General features: G+C 43.5%; 1 protein-coding gene across 2 annotated transcripts in view; it reads right to left on the bottom strand.

The window, feature by feature from the left end:
- erbb4b (erb-b2 receptor tyrosine kinase 4b) overlaps positions 1-24,628 on the bottom strand; it is a 518,904-nt gene that overhangs the window by 133,675 nt on the left and 360,601 nt on the right. For both annotated transcript variants that reach the window (XM_031797546.1, XM_031797551.1), the window contains exons 6-10: positions 19,494-19,612; positions 17,529-17,670; positions 15,115-15,228; positions 14,591-14,717; positions 10,479-10,552 (exon numbers count right to left, since the gene is read on the bottom strand). In XM_031797546.1, the coding sequence (XP_031653406.1) occupies positions 10,479-10,552; positions 14,591-14,717; positions 15,115-15,228; positions 17,529-17,670; positions 19,494-19,612 (576 nt within the window). The remainder of the gene's footprint in view (positions 1-10,478; positions 10,553-14,590; positions 14,718-15,114; positions 15,229-17,528; positions 17,671-19,493; positions 19,613-24,628) is intronic.

Genomic DNA, 24,628 nt, shown 5'->3' with positions numbered 1-24,628 from the left:
AGAACAGCGGCTTCTGGTAAGAAAGGGGCGGTGGTCTATGTATTTTGTAAACAACATCTGGTGCATGATATCTTAGAAAGTCTCGAGCTATTGCTCGCCTGATGTAGAGTACTCTCGGTAGAGTACCGAGAGAGTTTTCATCTGTATTCTTTGTAGTTGTTTACATAAGAAAACAAGAAACCGCTCACCCAGAGGAGGCGCTCCTAGTAGCCGAAGACTTTAATGAAGGGAAACTTAAATTTCTATTAGCATGATAAATGTGCAACCAGAGGAAAAAACTTTGGACCACAAATAGTCCACACAAAGAGACGCCTACAAAGCTCTCGAGGCAAATAACACTGAAACTTGCATGAGAGCACCAGCTGTTCCGGAAGACTGTGTGATCAAGCTCTCCACAGCCAATATGAGTAAGACCTTTAAACAGGTCAACATTCACAAGGCCGCAGGGCCAGACAGATTACCAGGACGTGTACTGCGAGCATGCGCTGACCAACTGGCAAGCGTCTTCGCTGACATTTTCAACCTCTCCCTGTCCAAGTCTGTAATACTAACATGTTTTAAGCAAACCACCATAGTCCCTGTGCAAAGAACACTAAGGTAATCTGCCTAAATTACTACTGACCCGTAGCACTCACGTCTGTAGCCATGAAGTGCTTTGAAAGGCTGGCCATGGCTCACATCCACACCATCATCCCAGAAACCCTAGACCCACTCCAATTTGTATACCGCCCCAACAGATCCACAGATTATGCAATCTCTATTGCACTCCACACTGCCTTTTCCCATATGGACAAAAGGAACACCTATGTGAGAATGCTATTCATTGACTACAGCTCAGCGTTCAACACCATAGTGCCCTAAAAGCTCATCAATAAGCTAAGGATCAAACACCTCCCTCTGCATCTGGATCCGGGACTTCCTGAACGGCTATTTGCAGCGCCCCCCCATCCCCTCTTTACACCCCCGCTACTCTCTGTTGTCATCTGTGCATAGTCACTTTAATAACTCTTCCTATGTGTACATATTACCTCAACTAACCGGTGCCCCGCACTAGGGTAGCCTAGGGGTTAGAGCATTGGGCTAGTAACCGAAAGGTTGCAAGTTCAAATCCCCGAGCTGACAAGGTACAAATCTGTCGTTCTGCCCCTGAACAGGCAGTTAACCCACTGTTCCTAGGCCCTCATTGAAAATAATAATTTGTTCTTAACTGACTTGCCTAGTAAAATAAAAAAATAAAAATTTACTCTGACTCTGGTAAATGTTTTGGTGCCATACTCGTGGCAGTTGTGAAAAAGTAAATAGTTGGAAGAGTCTCAGAGTTAATTGAAAATAATTAGATGCTTTCTTCATTAATTAGGCTATCCACTAGAAACTCATGGACGTAACCCACCCTGGCCATGCCCCACTCTCCGAGGGTGTCTCAGGGGGAGTTGGGATATGCAAAAAATCTAACATTTCCATGAGTATAATACACCCTTGTAAATGTGTGAAATAGGAAAAATATAACCACCCTCCTAATTACTATTTAAAAAATTATAATTCACATGCTCGTACACACGAGGTATAGACTAAGAGGGAAATGCTTACTCACAGGCCTTTTTCCAACAATGCAAAGTTAAAGATAAAGATAAAAATAAATAATAATATAGAAATAGTGACATGAGGAATAAATACACAGTAAATAACAATATAAAGTAAAAATAACATGGCTATTTGTGTAGCCCACACACAACTATCTGTAAAGTCGAGCAGGGACTTTCACAGATTCAACCACAAAGACCAGGGAGGTTTTCCAATGCTTCCCAAAGAAGGGAACCTACTGATATATGGGTAAAAAAACATTGGATATCTCTTTGAGCATGGTGAAGTTATTAATTACACTTTGGATGGTGTATCAATACATCCAGTCAATACAAAGAAGCATGTGTCCTTCCTAACTCAGTTGCCGGAGAGGAAGGAAACCACTCAGGGTTTTCACCATGCGGCCAATGGTGACATTAAAACAGTTACATAGTTTAAAGACTGTGATAAGAGATAACTGAGGATGGATCAACAACATTGTAGTTACTTCACAATACCAACCTAAATCACAGAGTGGAAAGAAGGAAGCCTGTACACAAAATAATTCAAAAACATGCATCCTGTTTACAATAAGGCACTAAAGTAAAACTGCAAAAAAAATGTGGCAAAGTGTATCCATAGAGTATTTTTGAGTATTTTCAATACACTTCCGAAAATGTCAAAAAATATGTTTCACTCTGTCATTATGGGGCATTGTGTGTAGATGAGTTTTTATTGAATCCTATTTGAAGTCAGGATGTAACACAACAAAATGGGAATACGTCCAGAGGTATGAATACTTTCTGAAGGCACTGAAGGTAGTGGTAAAGTGACCAGGCAACAGGACATTCATAGACAGTAGCAGCAGTGTATGTGTTGAGTGTGAAAATGTGAATGAGTGTGTGAGTTTGTGTAAGTGTATGTGTGGCGTCAGTATATATGTGTGCTCATGTTGTGTGTGTGGGCATAATGTAGTGTGTGTGTACAGTATGTGTTTGTTGGGGTGTAAGTATGTGTGAGTGTGTGAGTAGAGTCCAGTGTATCCAGAGTCAGTGCAGGAGAGTTAATGCAAAGAAGTGTATTTGTGTGTTGGGGTGTGTAAGTGAGTGTTGGGGTGGCAGTACAAGTGTGTGGATACAGCCCAAAAAGGGTCAATGCAGGTAGTCTGGGTAATTTTGAATACCATTCTTGTTTTACAGTCATATGGCTTGGGGGTAGCTTTTTCGGGGTCCTGTTGGTTCCAGACCTGGTGCACTGGTATCGCTTGCCATGCGGTAGCAGAGAGAACAGTCTATGGCTTGAGCGTCTGGAGTCGTTGACAATTTCTTTGGCCTTTCTCTGATATTACCTGTTATAGAGGATCCGGATGGCAGGTAGCTTGGTCCCAGTGATGTACTAGGCCGTACTCACCACCCTCTGTAGCGCCTGCGGTCGGGTGCCTTGCAGTTGCTGCACAAGCGGTGATGCAGCCATTCAAGATGCTCTCTATAGTGCAGCTGTAGAACTTTTTGAGGATCTGAGGGCCATGCCAAATCTTTTCAGCCTCCTGAGGGGGAAGAGGTGCTGTCGAGCCCTCTTCATAACTGTGTGGGTGTGTGTGAACCATGGTAAATCCTTAGTGATGTGGACACCAAGGAAATTGAAGCTCTCGACCCGCTCCACTACAGCCTCATCGATGTGGATGGGGGACGGGCTCGCCCCCCTGTTTTCTATAGTCCACGATCAGCTCCTTTGTCTTGCTGACATTGAGGTAGAGGTTATTTTCCTGGCCCCACACTGCCAGGTCTCTGACCTCCTCCCTATAGGCTGCCTCATAGGTGATAAGTCTTACCACCTTTGTGTCGTCAGTAAACTTGATGATGGTGTTGGGGTCATGCGCGGCCACGCAGTCGTGGATGCCGGATGTGTTGTTGCCTACCATGTCGTTGCCTACCCTCGGACGTGTTGTTGCCTGCAACGTCAGGAAGGCCAGGATCCAGTTGCAGAGGGAGGTGTTCAGTCCCAGGGTCCTAAGCTTGGTGCTGAGCTTGAAGGGTACGAGGGTGTTGAATGCTGAGCTGTAGTCAATGAACAGCATTCTTACGTAGGTATTCCTATTGTCCAGGTGGGCAGAGTGGAGTGCAATAGAGCTTGTGTCATTTGTGGACCTGTTGGGGCGGTATGCGAATTGGAGTGGGTACAGGGTGTCTGGGATGACGATGTTGATGTGAGCCATGACCAGCCTTTCAGAGCATTTGACGGCTATAGATGTACACCACCGTTCAAAAGTTTGGGGTCACTTCGAAATGTCCATGTTTTTGACAGAAAAGCACATTTGTTGTCCATTAAAATAACATCAAATTGATCAGAAATACAGTGTCGACATTGTTAATGTTGTAAATTACTATTGTAACTGGAAACGACAGATTTTTAATGGAATATCTACATTGGTTTACAGAGGCCCATTATCAGCAACCATCACTCCTGTGTTCCAATGGCACGTTGTGTTAGCTAATCCAAGTTTATCATTTTAAAAGGCTAATTGATCATTAGAAAACCCTTTTGCAATTATAAAAGTAAAAATAATAAATAATAATACTAATTATAAAAATACAAGTTTAAGATGGGCAAAATAATAGACACTGGACAGAGAAACTCTGCATAGAGTTCAGCGTTCAACACCATAGTACCCTCAAAGCTCATCACTAAGCTAAGGATCCTGGGACTAAACACCTCCCTCTGCAACTGGATCCTGGACTTCCTGACGGGCTGCCCCCAGGTGGTGAGGGTAGGTAGCAACACATCTGCCACACTGCTCAGTCCCCTCCTGTACTCCCTGTTCACCCATGACTGCATGGCCAGAAACGACTCCAACAGCATCATTAAGTTTGCAGACGACACAACAGTGGTAGGCCTGATCACCGACAACGATGAGACAGCCTATAGGGAGGAGATCAGAGACCTGGCCGAGTGGTGCCAGAATAACAACCTATCCCTCAACGTACCCAAGACTAAGGAAATGATTGTGGACTACAGGAAAAAGAGGACCGAGCAAGCCCCCATTCTCATTGACGGGGCTGTAGGAGCAGGTTGAGAGCTTCAAGTTCCTTAGTGTCCACATCAACAACAAACTAGAATGGTCCAAACACACCAAGACAGTCATGAAGAGGGCACGACAAAGCCTATTCCCCCTCAGGAAACTAAAAAGTTTTGGAAGACTCCTGAACAGGTAATCAAATGGCCACCCAGACTATTTGTATTGTGTACCCCCCCCACCCTCCAACCCCTCTTTTACGCTGCTGCTAATCTCTGTTTATCATATATGCAGAGTCACTTTAACTATACATTCATGTACATATGTACATACTACCTCAATTGGCCCGACCAACCAGTGCTCCCGCACATTGGCTAACCGGGCTATCTGCATTGTGTCCCGCCACCCGCCACCCACCACCCACCAACCCCTCTTTACCCTACTGCTACTCTCTGTTCATCATATATGCATAGTCACTTTAACCATATCTACATGTACATACTACCTCAATCAGCCTGACTAAACGGTGTCTTTATGTAGCCTCGCTACATTTATAGCCTCGCTACTGTATATAGCCTCGCTACTGTATATAGCCTCGCTAATGTATATAGCCTCGCTACTGTATATAGCCTCGCTACTGTATATAGCCTCGCTACTGTATATAGCCTCGCTACTGTATATAGCCTCGCTACTGTATATAGCCTCGCTACTGTATATAGCCTCGCTACTGTATATAGCCTCGCTACTGTATATAGCCTCGCTACTGTATATAGCCTCGCTACTGTATATAGCCTCGCTACTGTATATAGCCTCGTTACTGTATATAGCCTCGCTACTGTATATAGCCTCGCTACTGTATATAGCCTCGTTACTGTATATAGCCTCGCTACTGTATATAGCCTCGCTACTGTATATAGCCTCGCTACTGTATATAGCCTCGCTACTGTTTTTCACTGTCTTTCTACTGTTGTTTTTATTTCTTTACTTACCTATTGTTCACCTAATACCTTTTTTGTACTATTGGTTAGAGCCTTTAAATAAGCATTTCACTGTAAGGTCTACACCTGTTGTATTCGGCGCACTTGACAAATAAACTTGGATTTGATTTGATTAGAAGGCCAGCATCCCGAGTTGCCTCTTCTCAGTTGATGTTGAGACAGGTGTTTTGCGGGTACTATTTAATGAAGCTGCCAGTTGAGGACTTGTGAGGCATCTGTTTCTCAAACTAGACACTCTAATGTACTTGTCCACTTGCTCAGTTGTGCACCGGGGCCTCCCACTCCTCTTTCTATTCTGGTTAGAGCCAGTTTGCGTTGCTCTGCGAAGGGAGAAGCGTTGAACGAGATCTTCAGTTTCTTGGTAATTTCTCGCATGGTATAGCCTTCATAGACTGATGAGTTTCAGAAGAAAGTTCTGAGTGATGGTTGCGATAATGGGCCTCTGTACACCTATGTAGATATTTAATTTAAAAAAAAATTCATCTACAATAATCATTTACAACATAAAAAATGTCTACATTGTATTTCTGATAGCTTTGCAACCCTAATCAGGGCCTAAAATGCTCTGGTCAAAAGTAGTGCACTATCTAGGGAATAGGTTGCCATCTTAGACGCAGCCAGCAGCCATCTAGCTCAGTGTTTTATCAGAGTGCCAGATGAGACTACAGTTATCTAGAATTGCTATACGTCCAACTAACCGAATACACTGTAAAACCATTAAACATGTGACACGTTTATAACCTAAACGTCAGTGTTTAAACTGAAACATTAGGCATGTAGATTTACCAATAAGTCATTTAGAATGCAAGATTAAACATGAGTCAGCTTTGTCCAGTTAGTTTCCAACCAGGAGAACACCTACATCAGATTTATATTCACATTTTAAACACTACTGTTAACTTTCCCATCGTCATTCAAAATGGATGTGACTTTCAATGCGTTTATTCAGATCAGTGTAAGGAATGTCTATCACCTTACCTACATTTCAGCACAATTGAACAGGACATTTGTTTCACTCGACTGTGATGAGTTCATTTCCGTGAACTCTCTCAGAGTGAAAAAGACATGGGAGGGGCCTCATTATCAGATTTTTTTAATATGTTGTTTTAATATCTATGTTTCCTCATTGATTGATAAATTGATCTTATGCTATACAAAGATAAATGACAAAAACATTCTTATCTAATCAAATCTGTAAGGGGTTGGATTTATTGCATCCGTTAATGAGATGGTTTAGGTAGTTTTGTTTGTTAAGTCCTTCACTATAGCAATCATTTTGAGTGCAGTTTGTGGATGATAAATATTTCAATTGTTGGATATCCTCCCTCTGGCTAGATTCCAATAGGAATTACTAATCACATCATTCTGACTTGCAGTCTGATGTGGCCCATGAGGCCACAATAACTAACTAAAGGTCTTACGCATTGTATAACATGGGGTCGAAAGGATTTACTTTTAACTGAAACACACTCACTTACGCAGTCACTTGGTGAAGGCTTCAGTAATATAGTTACTGAATGCAACAAGCATGTCTCTGTCACTAACCAACACAGTCATTGGTGGGTATCTCTCACATTCACTTGAAAGGCATGCTGGGAAATATGCAGATATGGCTTTACACCCTACAGTGTTAAAACACCACCACCAGTGTATAGTGTTTAAAACCGAAATGCCGAATAAACATGTTCATGTGTTTAAAAAGTGTCAAAGTGAATAAACATGTTCTGGTGTTTAAAATCTAAACACTGTGACACATTTTCATTGACATTCTAAATGCCTTGACGTGTTTAAAAAGTGTTAAAGAAAAGTGTTTGGTTATGTGTTCAGATCGTAAACACTTGGTTTTACAGTGTATAAGATGAACCCGAATCAAACCTAAATGAATAAATGCATCACAACTTGCTTTCCATGCCATTAGCATTCATGGATGCAACCTCCAATATAACATGGCAATAAATATACTATTTGAGACATAAACAAATCACTATCCAGAGACTTATAAAATAAATGGTATATTGTATAACATGAGTGTTAGTTATGGATAAAGGGCACATTCACTGACATAGAGAGAAACATGTCCTCTGACGTCACAGTAGCTGAAGCAGCATTGTGATCTGAAGTTCAGGGCCTTTAACTGATAGAGTTACATCCCAATGACAACCTATTCCCTTTACAGTGTATTACTTTCCACCACCATTTCCCCCTCCTCTTCCTCTTCCTCCTCCTTCTCATCTCTACACCTCTCCAATGGTCTCTCCTTAAGTGGCTGTTAGTTTTTTCTGAGAGGAGAGATGGAGAAGAGAGGTGGGAAGAGAGGAGAGGTGGAGGGTGCTTCATCGCTTCATCTTCCTAATGGTGCTAACGAGGGCCTGATGAGTACCTTCCTGCCTCCCTGTGCTAACAGCATTAGGCTAACAGCAGCATTAGCCATTCATCAATAGGTAAGGCAGGGTACAACAGGCCCCAATGGGCTCCTGCATCCAGCTTGACTGTAGTCTATAGGGAGTTCAGGTCTCCCTGTATGTGTTGTCCTCCTTATTCCATCTCTCCTCAGTTTATTATCCTCTATTTCTCATTCTACTCTCTCCTATCTCCCTCACCACACTCATCTCTCTATCTCCCCACGACCCCCTCTCTCTTTGTCTCTCTCTCTGTGGGCTGTGGGCAGTAAATGTCTGGTGAAAGGATAGAGTCAGGAGCAGGCTAGAAGCAGGCAAGAACCGCTAGAGAAGAGTAGAATGGGGATTTAGGTTCACTGAGAGCCACGTTACTGGCGCATCCATGCGAAAAGCAAATTACCCAGGATTGCCTCACAGAGAGGACGGCCACATGCAACAGACCAAAGGTTAAGAGATAGAAAGCATCGATGATTAGAGTCAAATCCATGTACTGGGAACCTCACTTATTCTGAATTGCTTCAGTGGATGGCAGACTGACCGTACTCTATAGATAGGCCTGCCCTGACATCTTAGAAGTAGAAAAAAACAAGGGCTATGTTTTGGAAGAATACTTGGCAGGGGAAGAGATGTAGGGTGAGATGGTTACCTCCTAGACTGACTGTCCATCTGAGAGCTATAGCATTCAGAGATCGTAACCCCTACGTCGGATCAGAATGGGTGACGTGTTTGTGTGTGCGTGTGTGTGTGCATCGATGCCTGCGTGTGTGTCTGTGTGCATCGATGCCTGTGTGTGTGTGTGTGTGTGTGTGCGTGCGTGCATGCGTGCGTGCGTGCGTGTGTGTGCGTGTGACGGGGTTGATTGCTCGGTGGAGAAGTCACAGCACTGACAGCTCTTAGAGGTGACGGGTGACACGGGGTGTCATGCATGACCACAGGGCTACAGAGTAAAGGCAGCTCCTGTCTCACCGTTTGCTTCCCAAATGGCAGTCTATTCCCTATATAGTGCACTACTTTTAAAAAAAGGAGGCACACATTGGCTGTACCAGCTCGCCTCCTGTCACAGGAATGAAAGGATAAGGGGGTGGGTGACACTGTAGCGGATGAAAGAGACGTTGATTCCGTACGTTTGAAAAGGTACAGAGGACGTTGATATATAACTGCACGCTGCTTAGACCACTGACCATGTCAGTTCACAATTCTCTATCAAGGAGGGAGAGTACTTGATGATACTTAGTGGAAACAGTGCATTGTTTTAAATGATTTTGTTTTAAACCTTACCCAAACCATTGCCCTAAACTTAACCACTCAGAATTAATAGCTAAACTTAACCCTTTGAGTTGTTTCTGTTTTAACCACGTGTGATTAATTGGTCAAAAATCAAAGTTCTTCCAATTAAGGCAAATTCCGAAGTGAAAGAATGAGATCAGGTTGAGGAGGATAGGGGAAAGGGGAAGGGTGATTCACTCTACATTAATTTATACACACACACACATACACCCACACACTCACACACACACGCACTCACACACAGACACACACACGTAGAGCTGGGAAACTGTCACAATTTGAAACTGGGAGTGGTAGGTCCCCATGGGAGAGGGAAGAGATGGAAGAGATAGGGAGACCCTCATCTCATCTTGTATTCATCATACTCATTCAGCCTGTCTGTCTTTGGTCTACGGTCTCTGGTGGGCACCAGCAAACACACACAAGCCCCCTCTGTACTGAGTGAAAGTGTAAGAGAAGGAACACCATGCAAATTTGATGAGGGGAAAACCAAATGATAAAGAATAATTTAAAGATGCTTGGATAGGGGCTGACCAGTAGGCCGACATGATATGTACACTGAGTATACAAAACATTAAGAACACCTGCTCTTTCCATGACATAAACTGACCAGGTGAAAGCTATAATCCCTTATTGATGTCATTTGTTAAATCCACACCAATCAGTGATGAAGGGGAGGAGACAGGTTAAAGAAGGATGTTTAAGCCCTGAGACAATTGAGATATGGATTGTGCATGTGTGTCATTGAGAGGGTGAATGGGCAAGACAAAAGATTTAAGTGCCTTTGAACGGGGTATGGTAGTAGGTGCCGAGCGCACAGGTTTGTGTCATGAACTGCAACGCTGCTGGGTTTTTCACACTCAAAGGTTTCCTGTGTGTATCAAGAATGGTCCACCACCCAAAGGACATCCAGCTAACTTGACACAACTGTGGGATGCATTGGAGTCAACATGGGCCAGCATACCTGTAGAACGCGTTTAACACCTTGTGGAGTCCATGCCCTAACGAATTGAGTCTGTTCTGAGGGCAAAGGGGGAAGGGGGTGCAACTCCATATTAGGAAGGAGATCCTAATGTTTTGTATACTCAGTGTATATTCAACCAAGCATGAGAAGAGAAGAATGGTATCTGAAATTTTCACTGGATCTCTGTTCTTATCAATTGACTTACCTGTAGAAATAAAGGTAAAATACGTGTTCAATTTGTATTTTATATTTCTCACCTGTAATCTCCCTAACAGTCCGAAACACATTTAGTTTCTCTGGATCCAGAGCCTCAATGTTGTGGTACACATCCCTGTGAGAGGAGAGGGGGGGGGGGTGTGAGAGAGAGAGAGAGAGAGAGAGAGAGAGAGAGAGAGAGAGAGAGAGAGAGAGAGAGAGAGAGAGAGAGAGAGAGCGAAAAAGAAAGAAAGAAAGAAAGAAAGAAAGAAAAAGGAAGAGAGGAGAGAGAGCAGGAGAGAGCAGGAGAGAGAGCAGGAGAGAGCAGGAGAGAGAGCAGGAGAGAGCAGGAGAGAGCAGGAGAGAGCAGGAGAGAGCAGGAGAGAGAGCAGGAGAGAGCAAGAAAGAGAGAGATGAAGAGAGAAAGGAAGCAGGATGGGAGATGGAGAGAGAGTGGAAAGGGAGAGAGAAAGAGAGAGAGAGAAAGAGAGACAAACAGAGTTAAAGAGAGACAAATATAAACATAAAGCTGTCACGTCACACACATAACAAGTGTTTATTCTGTATTGTAGGGAGCTCCACTGTGCTCCTCAGTACTCCACTGTGCTCCTCAGTACTCCACTGTGCTCCTCAGTACTCCACTGTGCTCCTCAGTACTCCACCGTGCTCCTCAGTACTCCACTGTGCTCCTCTGTACTCTACTGTGCTCCTCAGTACTCCACCGTGCTCCTCAGTACTCCACTGTGCTCCTCTGGCTCTGTTTAGAGGAATAGCTGGAGGGGTTTCATGGTCTCAGGCACTGCAGTCACTGTACTATGGTACACCCACTCTTCCACTATGTATACTGTACACAACTAGCAACAGCCTGCTAAAATGGCTGACATGAGCCTGGATTGCAGATGGAATAATATTGAACATGCTGACCCCCATAACAAGGACATAACACTCTATGCACTGTGCTATACCAGTAAGGTACTGTTTACTCTTAGGCACCGAAGCCATTATATGTGCTGTTATTACTAAGTACCTGAGGGAGTCTCTCAATTGACCTGGTTAGCAGGGTTGGGGTCAGTTCCATGTCAATTCAGTCAATTTTGGCAAATAAGCTTTCAGTTTATTTCCTGAATTGAGTGAATTGAAATGGACCTGACCACAAACACTGGTGTAGCCAATGTGGAATGTCTAGCTGGATAGCTATATGTGCGCCAGTTTTATTTAAATTTTATTTTACCTTTATTTAACCAGGCAAGTCAGTTAAGAACAAATTCTTAGTGGGTTAACTGCCTGTTCAGGGGCAGAATGACAGATTTGTACCTTGTCAGCTCGAGGGTTTGAACTTGCAACCTTCCGGTTACTAGTCCAACGCTCTAACCACTAGGCTACCCTGCCTAGTAACGTCCATCGTTGACATCACCCACTCTGAGACCTACGGTGCCTTCAGAAAGTATTCATACCCCTTGACTTTTTCCACATTTTTTGTTACAGCCTGAACTCAAAATGGATTAAATTGATTTTTTCCCCCACACAATATAACAAAGTGCTAAACCCCATAAGGACAAAATGAAAACATGTTTTTAGAAATGTTTGCAAATGTATTGAAAACAAAATACAGAATATCTCATTTACATAAGTATTCACACCCCTGGGTCAATACATGTTAGAATCACCTTTGACAGGAATTACTTTCTGGGTCTCTAAAAGCTTTGAACACCTGGATTAGCACATTATTCTTTTTTTAAATTCTTCAAGCTCTGTCAAGTTGGTTGTTGATCATTGCTAGACAGACATTTTCAGGTCTTGCCATAGAATTTCAAACTGATTTAAGTCAAAACTGAAACTTGGCCAACATTCACTGTCGTCCTGGTAAGAATCTCCAGTGTAACTATTGTCCTTCTGAAATGTGAATTTGTCTCCCAGTGTCTGTTGGAAAGCAGACAACAGGGTTCTCCTCTAGGATTGTGCCTGTGCTTAGTTCTATTCCGTTTATTTTGATCCAAAACAAAAACTCCCCATGACATGATACAGCATACCCATAACATGATGCGGCATACCCATAACATGATGCAGCCATCAAATATGAAGAGTGGTACTCAGTGATGTGTTGTTGGATTTTCCCCAAACATAACACTTTGTAATCAGGACATGAAGTTAACTTCTTTGCAATTTTTATTGCAATTTTACTTTAGTCCCCTACTGCAAACAGGATGCATGTTTTAGAGTATTTTTATTCTGTACAGGCTTCCTTCTTTTCACTCTGTCATTTAGGTTAGTATTGTGGAGTAACTACAATGTTGTTGATCCATCCTCAGTTTTCTTCTATCACAGCCATTTAGCTCTTAATGTCAACTTTGGCATCATGGTGAAATCCCTGAGCGGTTTCCTTCCTCTCCGGCAACTGAGTTCGGAAGGATCCCTGTAAATTTGTAGTGACTGGGTGTATTGATACACCATTCAAAGTGTAATTAATAACTTCACCAAGAGATATTCAATGTTTTTTTCCCCCATATATCAATATGTCCCCACCTTTGCTATGCATTGGAAAACCTCCCAGGTCTTTGTGGTTGTATCTGTGTTTGAAATTCACTGCTCGACCTTACAGATAATTGTGTGTGGGCCAAACAAATCAGGTAGTCATTCAAAAATCATGTTAAACACTCAATTGCACAAAGAGTGAGTCCATGAAACGTATTATGTGACTTGTTTAGCAGAACCTATTTAGGCTTGCCATAACAAAGGGGTTGGATACTTATTAACTCAATACATTTCAGATTTTCATTTTTAATGGGATTGTAAAAAGTTCTAAAAACATAATTCCACTTTGACATTATGGGTTATTGTGTTAAGGCCAGTGAAATAACATCTCAATTTAATAAATGTTTAATTCAGGCTGTAACACAACCTTCTGATGGCACTGTAGAAGTAGCTGTTTCCATCGCTTTGCAAGGGCCTTGGCTTCTGTGTCATTACAGGAAACACAGATTCGAGGGGGAGTTGTGTTTTTAGAAACAGAAGGTACACTACATTACCAGAAGTATGTGGACACCTGCTCGTCGAACATCTCATTCTAAAATCATTGGCATTATTATGGAGTTGGTCCCCCCTTCCCTGTTATAACAGCCTCCACTCTTCTGGGAAAGCTTTCTACTAGATGTTGTAACATTGCTGAGGGGACAGATGTTGCGCGATTAGGCCTGGCTCACAGTCAGAGTTCCAATTCATCACAAAGGAGTTCGATAAGGTTGAAGTCGGGGCTCTGTACAGGGCAGTCAAGTTCTTCCACACCAATATCGACAAAACATTTCTGTATGGACCTGGCTTTGTGCACGGGGGCTTTGTCATGCTGAAACAGGAAAGGGCCTTCCCCAAACTGTTGGCACAAAGTTGTAAGCACAGAATCTTCTAGAATGTCATTGTATGCTGTAGCGTTAAGATTTCCCTTCACTGAAACTAAAGGGCCTAGCCCGAATCATGAAAAGCAACCCCAGACCATTATTCCTCCTCCACCAAAACAGTTTTACAGGCACTATTCATTGGGTTGTCCTGGCATCCACCAAACCCACATTAGTCTGCCAGACTGTCAGATGGTAAATCATGATTCATCACTCCAGAGAACTTGTTTCCACTGCTCCAGAGTCTAATGGTGGTGAGGTTTACACTACTCCAGCCAACACTTGGCATTGTGCATGGTGATATTAGGCTTGGGTGCGGCTGCTCGGCCATGGAAACCAATTTCATGAAGCTCCCGACAAACAGTTCTTGTGCTGACGTTGCTTCCAGAACAGTTTGGAATCTGGTAGTGAGTATTGCAACTAAGAACAAACTATTTTTACGCACTACGTGCTTCAGCACTTGGCGGTCCCATTTTGGGATCTTGTGTGGCCTGCCACTTCGCGGCTGAGCCATTGTTGCTCCTAGGCGTGTCCACTTCACAAAAACAGCACTTACAGTTGGCCCGGGGCAGCTCTAGCAGGGCAGAAATGTGACAAACTGTTTTGTTGGAAAGGTTGAAAGTCCCTTTGAAAGTCACTGAGCTCTTCAGTAAGGCAATTCTACTGCCAATGTTTGTATATACAGTATGGCGTACTTGGTTTGTGTGTGTGTGTGTGTGTGTGTGTGTATATTTGAGTGTGTGTGTGTGTGTGTTGGTGAATGTGTGTGTGTGTTCTGCTCTCACCCTTTAATGCCAGTAATGAGGAAGACCAGGTTTCCATTTATCTTGGTACAGTTGGTGAACTTGTCTATGTTGCTGGAGTCCACAGTCTGGGCTGACTGCAGACTGGCTGTACCTATACCATCACAGGCTAAAACAGACACGGAGATGAAGATGAAGAAGGAGAAAAATGACTTGCTCAAAATGTCCACAGATGTTCAAGGGAAACAGGTGTTCTACTTCATTCCAACCACTTCAAAATGCATCCAGTACACTCACATGGAAAGGACAGTCACAAAAGACACACAGAGGTTGGAGCAGTGGGTAAGCCATTGTCATACACAACCACAACCACAGCACAACCACTGCACAACCACAACCACAGCACAACCACAGCACAAACACAACCACAGCACAAACACGGCACAACCACAGCACAACCACACCACAACCACAACACAACCCCAACTACATCCAATCAACCAGATGAATATACTGGATGTGAATGGCAGTGGGATAAGGCCCAGGACAGTGCAGGATTAGGGTACCTTTTGGACAGATATCAGTGCAGGCGATGCACATCTTGATGCGGTCATTTTCTACTTCCATCTTGTTGCTGGGACAAGCCCTCACACAGGAGCTGTGGTCCACCACAAAGTTATCTGGAACAGCATACACAGAGTTAACCACGGCATGTGTCGGATCACTTGCATGATAACAGACTCTATATGACGGGACAAGTACAACTGTATGCCTGACTGCCATGGAGCTATACTGTAAATGAATGTCTCCTTTATGCTTGTGAGACTTGAAGGCAGTGAACAGTAGTGAAACGTTTCCACTGCTGCTGTTCTACTGAAGATGACTCATCTGATTAAAGACGTTCCTTGTCCTCTTTATCTTGTCTTATTGTTGTCTCCAGGTGAGACCGTATTTGCTCTACTGCTTTGGCTGGCATGATATCTGATAGTCTGAACTGAGGAAGGGAGAGTTTAGGGACACACAGACACATCAAATGATTGCTTTGCTCGCAGCCTCAGGTTTAGAGATGGACACCTAAATTGCATGGGTCCTTGTGGCAGGCCATCTCCAGAATACCATGGTATAGTGGCCTGGTCTACAGTAGTGCATTAGGGAATAGGGTAGAAAGGCTAGCAGAGCTCCAAGTGGAAAGCCAGAGTTACAGATCAGAGCGCCTAGCGCAGTGCCTTGCAGAGTGCCGGGCACACGCCACACTTCAAAAGACCACAAAAAGACTCCATGCTAAAAAATAACGTGTTAATTATGTACTTTTCTTCTCCCTCACTCTGCACCCATTCCCCTCTCCCTCCCTCCCATCCCTGCCTGCTACCCTGCCCTCCCAGAACTCCATCCTCTTTGTCTTTGTAGGGTTGTATCTGGCATGTGAGCCAAAATAACTCCCAACAGTGTCTTGAAATCTGTACAAAACACCCACTCATCCTGGCTATTTAAATCAGCACCGAGCGAAGAGAGGAGAGGACAGGTTATTTAAATCAATGGAGGAAATGGCTTCTTTAAAGGGAAGGGAGGATGAAGGGGAGATGTGAAGAGGGTGCTAAGTAGAGATGACCAAGGAAGTTTCTTTCTGTGTTCTTCTGGGAAAAAAAGTTCAGACTTAAAAACAGGAGGGTTGAGAAATTAATCAATATCCTGAGGCCCTTGGTAGTTTATGAGCAGGACCAGACAGCTCTGCTCAGCTAATGATGATGTTTCAAGGCCTAGGCTGTTTGAATGGTGTCCTTCTGATCTGTGGCGGTTAAGTGTTTATGGCAAGGAGAGTGTTTGTATGTCGGTGTGTGTTATATGTTCAGAATATGACAGAGCAGTTTATCTTCAGGGTATTTGGTATGTACAGTGGGATCCGAAATTATTGACACCCTTGATAAAGCAAAGATTACTGTAGAAAATAAACAATTCAAATACTGAGCTATATTGTATGCAACAAAAAAAACTATACAATTGCTCAGAGAAAGACATTTTGTTTGTTAAGTAAAACATTTATTTCTCAAAAAGGTAGGGGTCAAAAGTTTTCAATACCGATCAATACCTCACATTGCGAGGATAACAGCACTGAGCCTTTTTCTAAATGTTTTATGAGTTGGAGAACACATTGGAAAGGATCTTAGACCATTTCTACATACAGAATCCTTCCAGATCCTTGATATCCTTCGTCTGCGCTTATGGACTGCCCTCTTCAATTCAAACCACAGGCTTTCAATGGGTTTCAAGTCCAAACACTGAGATGGCCATTGCAAAATGTTGATTTAGGGGCCTATTAACCATTTATTTGTGGATTGTGATGTGTGCTTGGAGTTATTGTCTTGTGGCCAAGTTTCAGCCACCTGGCAGAGGCAACCGTGTTTTTGTCAAAAATGTCCTGGTTCTGGGTAAAGTTCATGATGCTGTTGACCTTAACAAGGGCCCCGGGACCAGTGGAAGAAAAACAGCCCCATAACATCAAAGATCCACCACCATATTTTACTGTAGGTATGGGATTCTTTTCTAGAACTATTTTCATATCATCCAACAAGTCAGAACTCCATTTTTTATACATGTATTGGAATCAGTAACTCCCCCAAATGTACTCTGCATATTTAATGACTCTAAGACCAAGAAAATGTATTTAAAATAGATAATTACTCATAGAAAATACATAATTGTATGTTCGTTAATGGCAAAATATGGTAATCAGACAACAATGAAATGTAAACGAGTTTGCTAAAAGGCATTGGCACTTGGATTGGAACTGGTGCTTTGGTCAGATGACATGATAAAAAAGCTCTTTGGCCACACCAGTGGTGTTGCAAATATCATCAAAATATGTTGGGATTATTGATGTTATGGGGCTATTTTGCTTCCACTGGTAAAACACATGTTTTATGTCCCCTTATTTCACAAAAGCATGTGTACTGTATGTTGTTGTGTGTGTGTCATTCCTTACGTGGGCACTTCTTGACGCAGAAGGCTCCGTAGGTGTACTTGGCTCTGGGGTTGCTTTCCAGCTGGAAGGTGGTGGGGTTGTATACATGGGGCTGGGGGCACTGGGTCACACACGCCCCACTGTCGTTGAAGTTGGTGCAAGCCTGTAGATGAAACACACACAAGTACGTGTGCGCACACACACAAACACACATATTAGTGCTGGGTGCTCATGGAAACACAGTTAGCACATTGTGGTTTCCAGCTAAATAACAGTCCTTAAAGATTGTTTTTGTCACTGGCAGCCCTATGCTCTCCAAGCAAGCACATGATCAAGTAACTGGTATGTAGCTGTAAACACAAAGACTGTTAAACACTACACAGACTTAATGGGTGACAAATGGCAGCCTATTCCCTATGTAGCACACTACCTTTGATAGGGCTTTGGTTAAATACATAACTATATAGGGGATAGGGTGCCATTTGGAATGCAACCCCAGAGTGTTTTTCCACTCTGAAGATAGCTCAGGTGTGAATAACATGAAAACCATTGATTCAAATCCGTGTTGAAAAAGTAATATCAATAGTTAGAACTCCCGGTATCTAATTAAACAGAAAGGAGCCCAATACATCATGAAATATAACACAAACTCTGGAAATAAGTTAGATCCAGAATGGATAAATGGATAAAGAGAGGGAGAAAGAAGAGAGAAAGAGCACGGGAGAGAGAGAGAAGATAGGAGAGAGAGAATAACGGCTGATTTCCTCTTCGTCTGAAGAGGAGTAACACGGATCGGACCAAAACGCAGAGTGGTAAGTGTCCATGTTTTAATAGTATAAACTGAACACAAAAGAATACAAAATAGTCCCGTGTGGCACAAACACTGACACAGGAACCACTGTGCATACAAGCAACATAACATAGACAATCACCCACAATGACAAAACAGGCTACCTAAATATGGTTCCCAATCAGAGACAATGACTAACACTTGCCTCTGATTGAGAACCATATCAGGCCAAACACAGAAATAGACAAACTAGACATACAACATAGAATGCCCACTCAGATCACACCCTGACCAAACAAAACATAGAAACATACAAAGCAAACTATGGTCAGGGCGTGACAGAGAGAAAAGACAGAGAGAAAAAATGTACACTACCGGTCAAAAGTTTTAAAACACCTGCTCATTCAAGGGTTTTTCTTTCTATTTACTAGTTTCTACATTGTAGAATAATAATGAAGACAACAAAACTATGAAATAGCACATATGGAATCATGTGGTAACCAATAAAGTGTTTAAACAAATCAAATTATATTTTACATTTGAGATTCTTCAAAGTAGCCACCCTTTACCTTGATGACAGCTTTGCACATTCTTGACATTAGAGAGAGAGAGAGTAACAAAGAAAGGGAGGTGGGCACAGCACAAGGCATTGTGGGAGAAAATTTGATTTGAACGTTATCTATCATTCCCACAAAGAACGATGGCTGTGTCCCAAATGGCACCCTATTCCATATGTAGTGAACTATTTTTGGCTAGAGCCCTATGGGTCCTGATCAAAAGCATTGCACCACAGAGGGAATACGATGCCTTTGGGAAGTAGACAGTTTAAACAGGGAGATTCTGTGTCAGGAGCGACTTCTCTATGGAAGTATGAATAGCCTCTAATGGAAATAACCTCACATTCACACAAAATGTCACAGATAAGATAAAAGCTCTGATGTACTAAAGAAGAGAACAAGAAGAGAACAGGAAGAGATAGACTTGCTGGTCTATAATCAAAAACTCTGTCTTTGACGTTTTGAGACTGTTCACCATGGCAACAGGTGATTGAAAGGAGAGCTTTCTCTTTTGTGACGATAAGCTTTATAAAGTGTATGTATATGTGTGTGTGTGTGCGCGTGCATGCATGTCTGTGTCCACACGCAGGTGGGTGAGTGTGTGTGTGCATGCTCCTGCGTGTAAGTGTGTGTACATACGAAGCAGTCCGTATCCTTGGGTCCGGAGCATCCTCCTGCACACTCGCGATGGCAGCAGTTACTGACCCAGGGTCCGAAACAGCGACCGTCACACTGCTCAGCACACACTGTTTTAGTCACTGGAGAAAGACAAAAGGGAAAGAGCATCACGATATAACAGGTTCCCATCACAGAAGCATTACTTTGACTAGAATCCAAACAAGGAAACAAGGAAACATAGTGCTTGTGGAAAACATAGCCTCACTAAAGTTAAATCTATCATGTTGACTGTTTTCCTGCAGAATGAAGTCACACATATTGTTTATTAATCCTATGCCTGGTCGAAAAATGCATTTTCAATGGGGATTCTCCATTGAACCTGCATTTCAGTCCATATGACAAGGCTTCCTCTGTGTCCAGGAAACAGACCGATAGACTTCAGCTAAGGCAATATGGAGTTTAGCTGAGTAAAGAGTCTTTTGGAGAGATACCCTGCTGTTAGACTGATGTTCATATGACAGTCTGCCAGTCTGTGGTGCTGTATGGAGCTGAATTTCTATGTTTCCTGTCTGACATTGACAGTGTGATTGAAACGGCTATCAGCTATTTCTCCTGAATGTGCTGCTTCCACCGCCAGCACTGTTCTCATTCTCCTCCAACTCCATTCACCAGTCCTGTTGATGTCCAGCCATATGGGCTTGATGAGTTGCTGATGGACTGATGGGTACGCCTGTCTGTCTGTCTGTGTGTGTGTGTGTGTGTGTGTGTGTCGTATGCCTCTGCCTCACCACCCGCCTCACAAGTTGACAGCTACAGCTGAATACAGGGTGACTTTTAACAGATAAGCATTTCTTCCTCAGAGGCCGTGTTGATGCCCGAGCTGAGGTTTACCTTCCAGTGTGTGTGTGTGTGTGTGTGTGTGTGTGTGTGTGAATGTTGGTGAGCATGCATGGGTGTGTGCTTGCGCAATAATCGACACTTGCCTTTATATGTAGCTATATGACGTTGTCAATTTATCCATTTGTGTAATTGCGCAAATGCTTGTGGAATATGTCTTGCTGAGTAGAGCACAACACTTTGTTGTGCTGACCCTTTGGGTTGGTGGTGATGGTGATACCTTGTCACAGTGAGACTGGCCCGTCTGGTCTGCCCACATTCCTCACCTCTTTTCCCTCCTCCCCAGCACATCCTCCTCCTGCCGTCCTCTACTCCTCTTCTCACTCAACCCCTCCCCTTCCTCTCCCCCTTGTCCTCCTCTCCTCACCTCACTAACGTATCATCAATGCATTCCATTACGCCTGCCATGCGCCTCTCGCCACCGTTAGTGCAATGAAATGGCCTACTTAACAAAAATACATTTTGTTTAACAAATGACCTCATCAGGAGGCGCCACACATGCACATTGACGAACGAAAGCACGCTCACATGCCACACAGCCATTGATCTATTTGCCTTAAAAATACTATCCACTTAAAAATACCAGGCAGCCACCACAAATAAAAAGTCATCAATCTCATAAAGTATGCTGAATATCTTCAATTTGAACAGGCTGCTGACAGGGGCATCCGTCACAGCGCTGAATCTTATATCAACGCTGCCTAGCTGTCTGTTTTTATAGAGCAGCAGAGGCCCATGTTTCTGGAGGGGCTCAGTCGTAGGCTCGGTGGAGTCGGGGGAGAGAGTGTGCGTCTGTGTGCGTGTGTGTCTGGCTGTTCTGTAGACCAGGGAGCCTGTTTAGGCACCTGCATGTCAGGAGATAATACAGCCAGCCAGCGGTTGATATTGATGAGGGAGTTCTGTATTCAGTACTTGACGTGAGAGTGTTATACTGAGAGTCCTTTGTCTAGCAGTTTCTCACACAGCGCCATAGTATGCTCCAGCCCTATCAACGGGAAAGAAGGAGAAGGATAGAGGGAGAGAAGAGGGATGGAGTGAGAAGGAGGGGGATGGAGAACGAAGGAAAGGGATTGAAGGAGAAGGAGAGGGATAGAGTGAGATGAAGAGGGATGGAGAGATGGAGGAAGAGGCATGCATGGGTAGATGGAAAGATGGAAGAAGATGGATAGAATGGATAGAAGTCCCCCACATACATATTATGCGAAAATATGATGGAGGGATTCAGGGCAAAAAGAGAGCAAACACGCAGTGTTATCTTGTGAGGAGAGATGACGTGCTGTTAACTAGTCACTGGGTGAAGGAGTTCATACTGATTATCTTAATGAGATCAAGCTGCAGAGCACACAGACAGCACGCCAGGGAACACAACAGTGATAATATTAGACACAGAGAGAGAGAGAGAGAGAGAGAGAGAGAGAGAGAGAGAGAGAGAGAGAGAGAGAGAGAGAGAGAGAGAGAGAGAGAAAGAGGGAGACAGCGAGAGAGAGAGAGAGAGAGAGAGAGAGAGAGAGAGAGAGAGAGAGAGAGAGAGAGAGAGAGAGAGGGAGAGAGAGAGAGAGAGAGAGAGAGAGAGAGAGAGAGAGAGAGAGAGAGAGAGAGTCGGAGAGAGAGAGGGAGAGAGAGAGAGTCAGAGAGAGAAAGAGAGAGAGAGAGTCGGAGAGAGAGAGAGGGAGAGAGAGAGAGTCGGAGAGAGAGAGAGGGAGAGAGAGTCGGAGAGAGAGAGAGAGAGAGAGAGGGAGAGAGAGAGAGAGAGAGAGAGAGGGAGAGAGAGAGAGCGAGAGAGAGAGAGGGAGAGAGAGAGAGAGAGAGGGAGAGAGAGAGGGAGAGAGAGAGAGAGAGAGAGAGAGAGAGAGAGAGAGAGAGAGGGAGAGAGAGAGAGAGAGAGAGAGAGAGAGAGAGGGATGCAGCTTAAGCCCCACCCTCTTCAACATATATATCAACGAATTGGCGCGGGCACTAGAAGAGTCTGCAGCACCCGGCCTCCCCCTGCTAGAATCCGAAGTCAAATGTCTGCTGTTTGCTGATGATCTGGTGCTTCTGTCACCAACCAAGGAGGGCCTACAGCAGCACCTAGATCTTATGCACAGATTCTGTCAGACCTGGGCCCTGACAGTAAATCTCAGTAAGACCAAAATAATGGTGTTCCAAAAAAGGTCCAGTCACCAGGACCACAAATACAAATTCCATCTAGACACTGTTGCCCTAGAGCACACAAAAAACTATACATACCTTGGCCTAAACATCAGCACCACAGGTAACTTCCACAAAGCTGTGAACGATCTGAGAGACAAGGCAAGAAGGGCATTCTATGCCATCAAAAGGAACATAAATTTCAACATACCAATTAGGATTTGGCTAAAAATACTTGAATCAGTCATAGAGCCCATTGCCCTTTATGGTTGTGAGGTCTGGGGTCCGCTCACCAACCAAGACTTCACAAAATGGGACAAACACCAAATTGAGACTCTGCACGCAGAATTCTGCAAAAATATCCTCCGTGTACAACGTAGAACACCAAATAATGCATGCAGAGCAGAATACCCACTAATTATCAAAATCCAGAAAAGAGCTGTTAAATTCTACAACCACCTAAAAGGAAGCGATTCACAAACCTTCCATAACAAAGCCATCACCTACAGAGAGATGAACCTGGAGAAGAGTCCCCTAAGCAAGCTGGTCCTGGGGCTCTGTTCACAAACACAAACACACACTACAGAGCCCCAGGACAGCAGCACAATTAGACCCAACCAAATCATGAGAAAACAAAAAGATAACTACTTAACACATGGGAAAGAATTAACAAAAAAACAGAGCAAACTAGAATGCTATTTGGCCCTACACAGAGAGTACACAGCGGCAGAATACCTGACCACTGTGACTGACCCAAAATTAAGGAAAGCCTTGACTATGTACAGACTCAGTGAGCATAGCCTTGCTATTGAGAAAGGCCGCCGTAGGCAGACATGGCTCTCAAGAGAAGACAGGCTATGTGCTCACTGCCCACAAAATGAGGTGGAAACTGAGCTGCACTTCCTAACCTCCTGCCCAATGTATGACCATATTAGAGAGACATATTTCCCTCAGATTACACAGATCCACAAAGAATTCGAAAACAAATCCAATTTTGAAAAACTCCCATATCTACTGGGTGAAATTCCACAGTGTGCCATCACAGCAGCAAGATTTGTGACCTGTTGCCACGAGAAAAGGGCAACCAGTGAAGAACAAACACCATTGTAAATACAACCCATATTTATGCTTATTTATTTTATCTTGTGTCCTTTAACCATTTGTACATTGTTAAAACACTGTATATATATATAATATGACATTTGTAATGTCTTTACTGTTTTGAAACTTCTGTATGTGTAATGTTTACTGTTAATTTTTGTTGTTTTTCACTTTATATATTCACTTTGTATGTTGTCTACCTCACTTGCTTTGGCAATGTTAACACGTTTCCCATGCCAATAAAGCCCTTGAATTGAATTGAATTGAGAGAGAGAGAGAGAGAGAGAGAGAGAGAGGGAGAGAGAGAATGAATGTGATGAAAGAGAGTGTAAAATGAGAGAAAAAAAGACAGGAGGTGAGGGGATGGAGGGAGAGAAATACATACAGTAAAGAGAATAGGGGAAATACATGGAACAATCTGGGTAAAAAGAGAGAATACCACAGATGGAGAGAAATGAAAGACATGTACAGTACAGTGACAGAAGCACATGGGGGCCTGGGATAGACAGACAGCCAGACAGACAGACAGGCTGAGGTAGAAGTACTCAGACAGCACATGGGGGCCTGGGATAGACAGACAGCCAGACAGACAGACAGGCTGAGGTAGAAGTACTCAGACAGGACATGAGAGTGATGAATTAGAGACAGAAGAGGGAACTTACAGACAGTTTGACTTCTTCCTCAACTCAACCCTAATGGTGTTTACTACAGGACTGTTACAGCACACCTTCTCCTGTTAGAAAGGGACTGTGTGTGTGTCAAGCCCTATCTTCTTAAACATGTGCTTGTCCACGAAGGTATGGAGAGGGTACATAACACACATCCCTTCACAGCAGGAGACTAAGACATAGTAATATACCAGACATAATATGCTATCTGTACTGTATATCTAAGAATACTAGCAGTACTGTATATCTAAGAAGCTAAACGCTGTGCTGTTATTAGCCCCATGTGGTACCGCCCTCCCGCAGACAGAGAGAGACACCCCTCTGGGATGAGTGCTGCTGAGTGGTAGTGTGTGTGTGTGT

Source organism: Oncorhynchus kisutch, linkage group LG2, assembly GCF_002021735.2.
Source record: "Oncorhynchus kisutch isolate 150728-3 linkage group LG2, Okis_V2, whole genome shotgun sequence".
In the NCBI taxonomy this organism is placed as follows: domain Eukaryota; kingdom Metazoa; phylum Chordata; class Actinopteri; order Salmoniformes; family Salmonidae; genus Oncorhynchus; species Oncorhynchus kisutch.
Note: the sequence above shows the minus strand (reverse complement) of the source record. Positions and strands in the feature narration are given on the sequence as shown.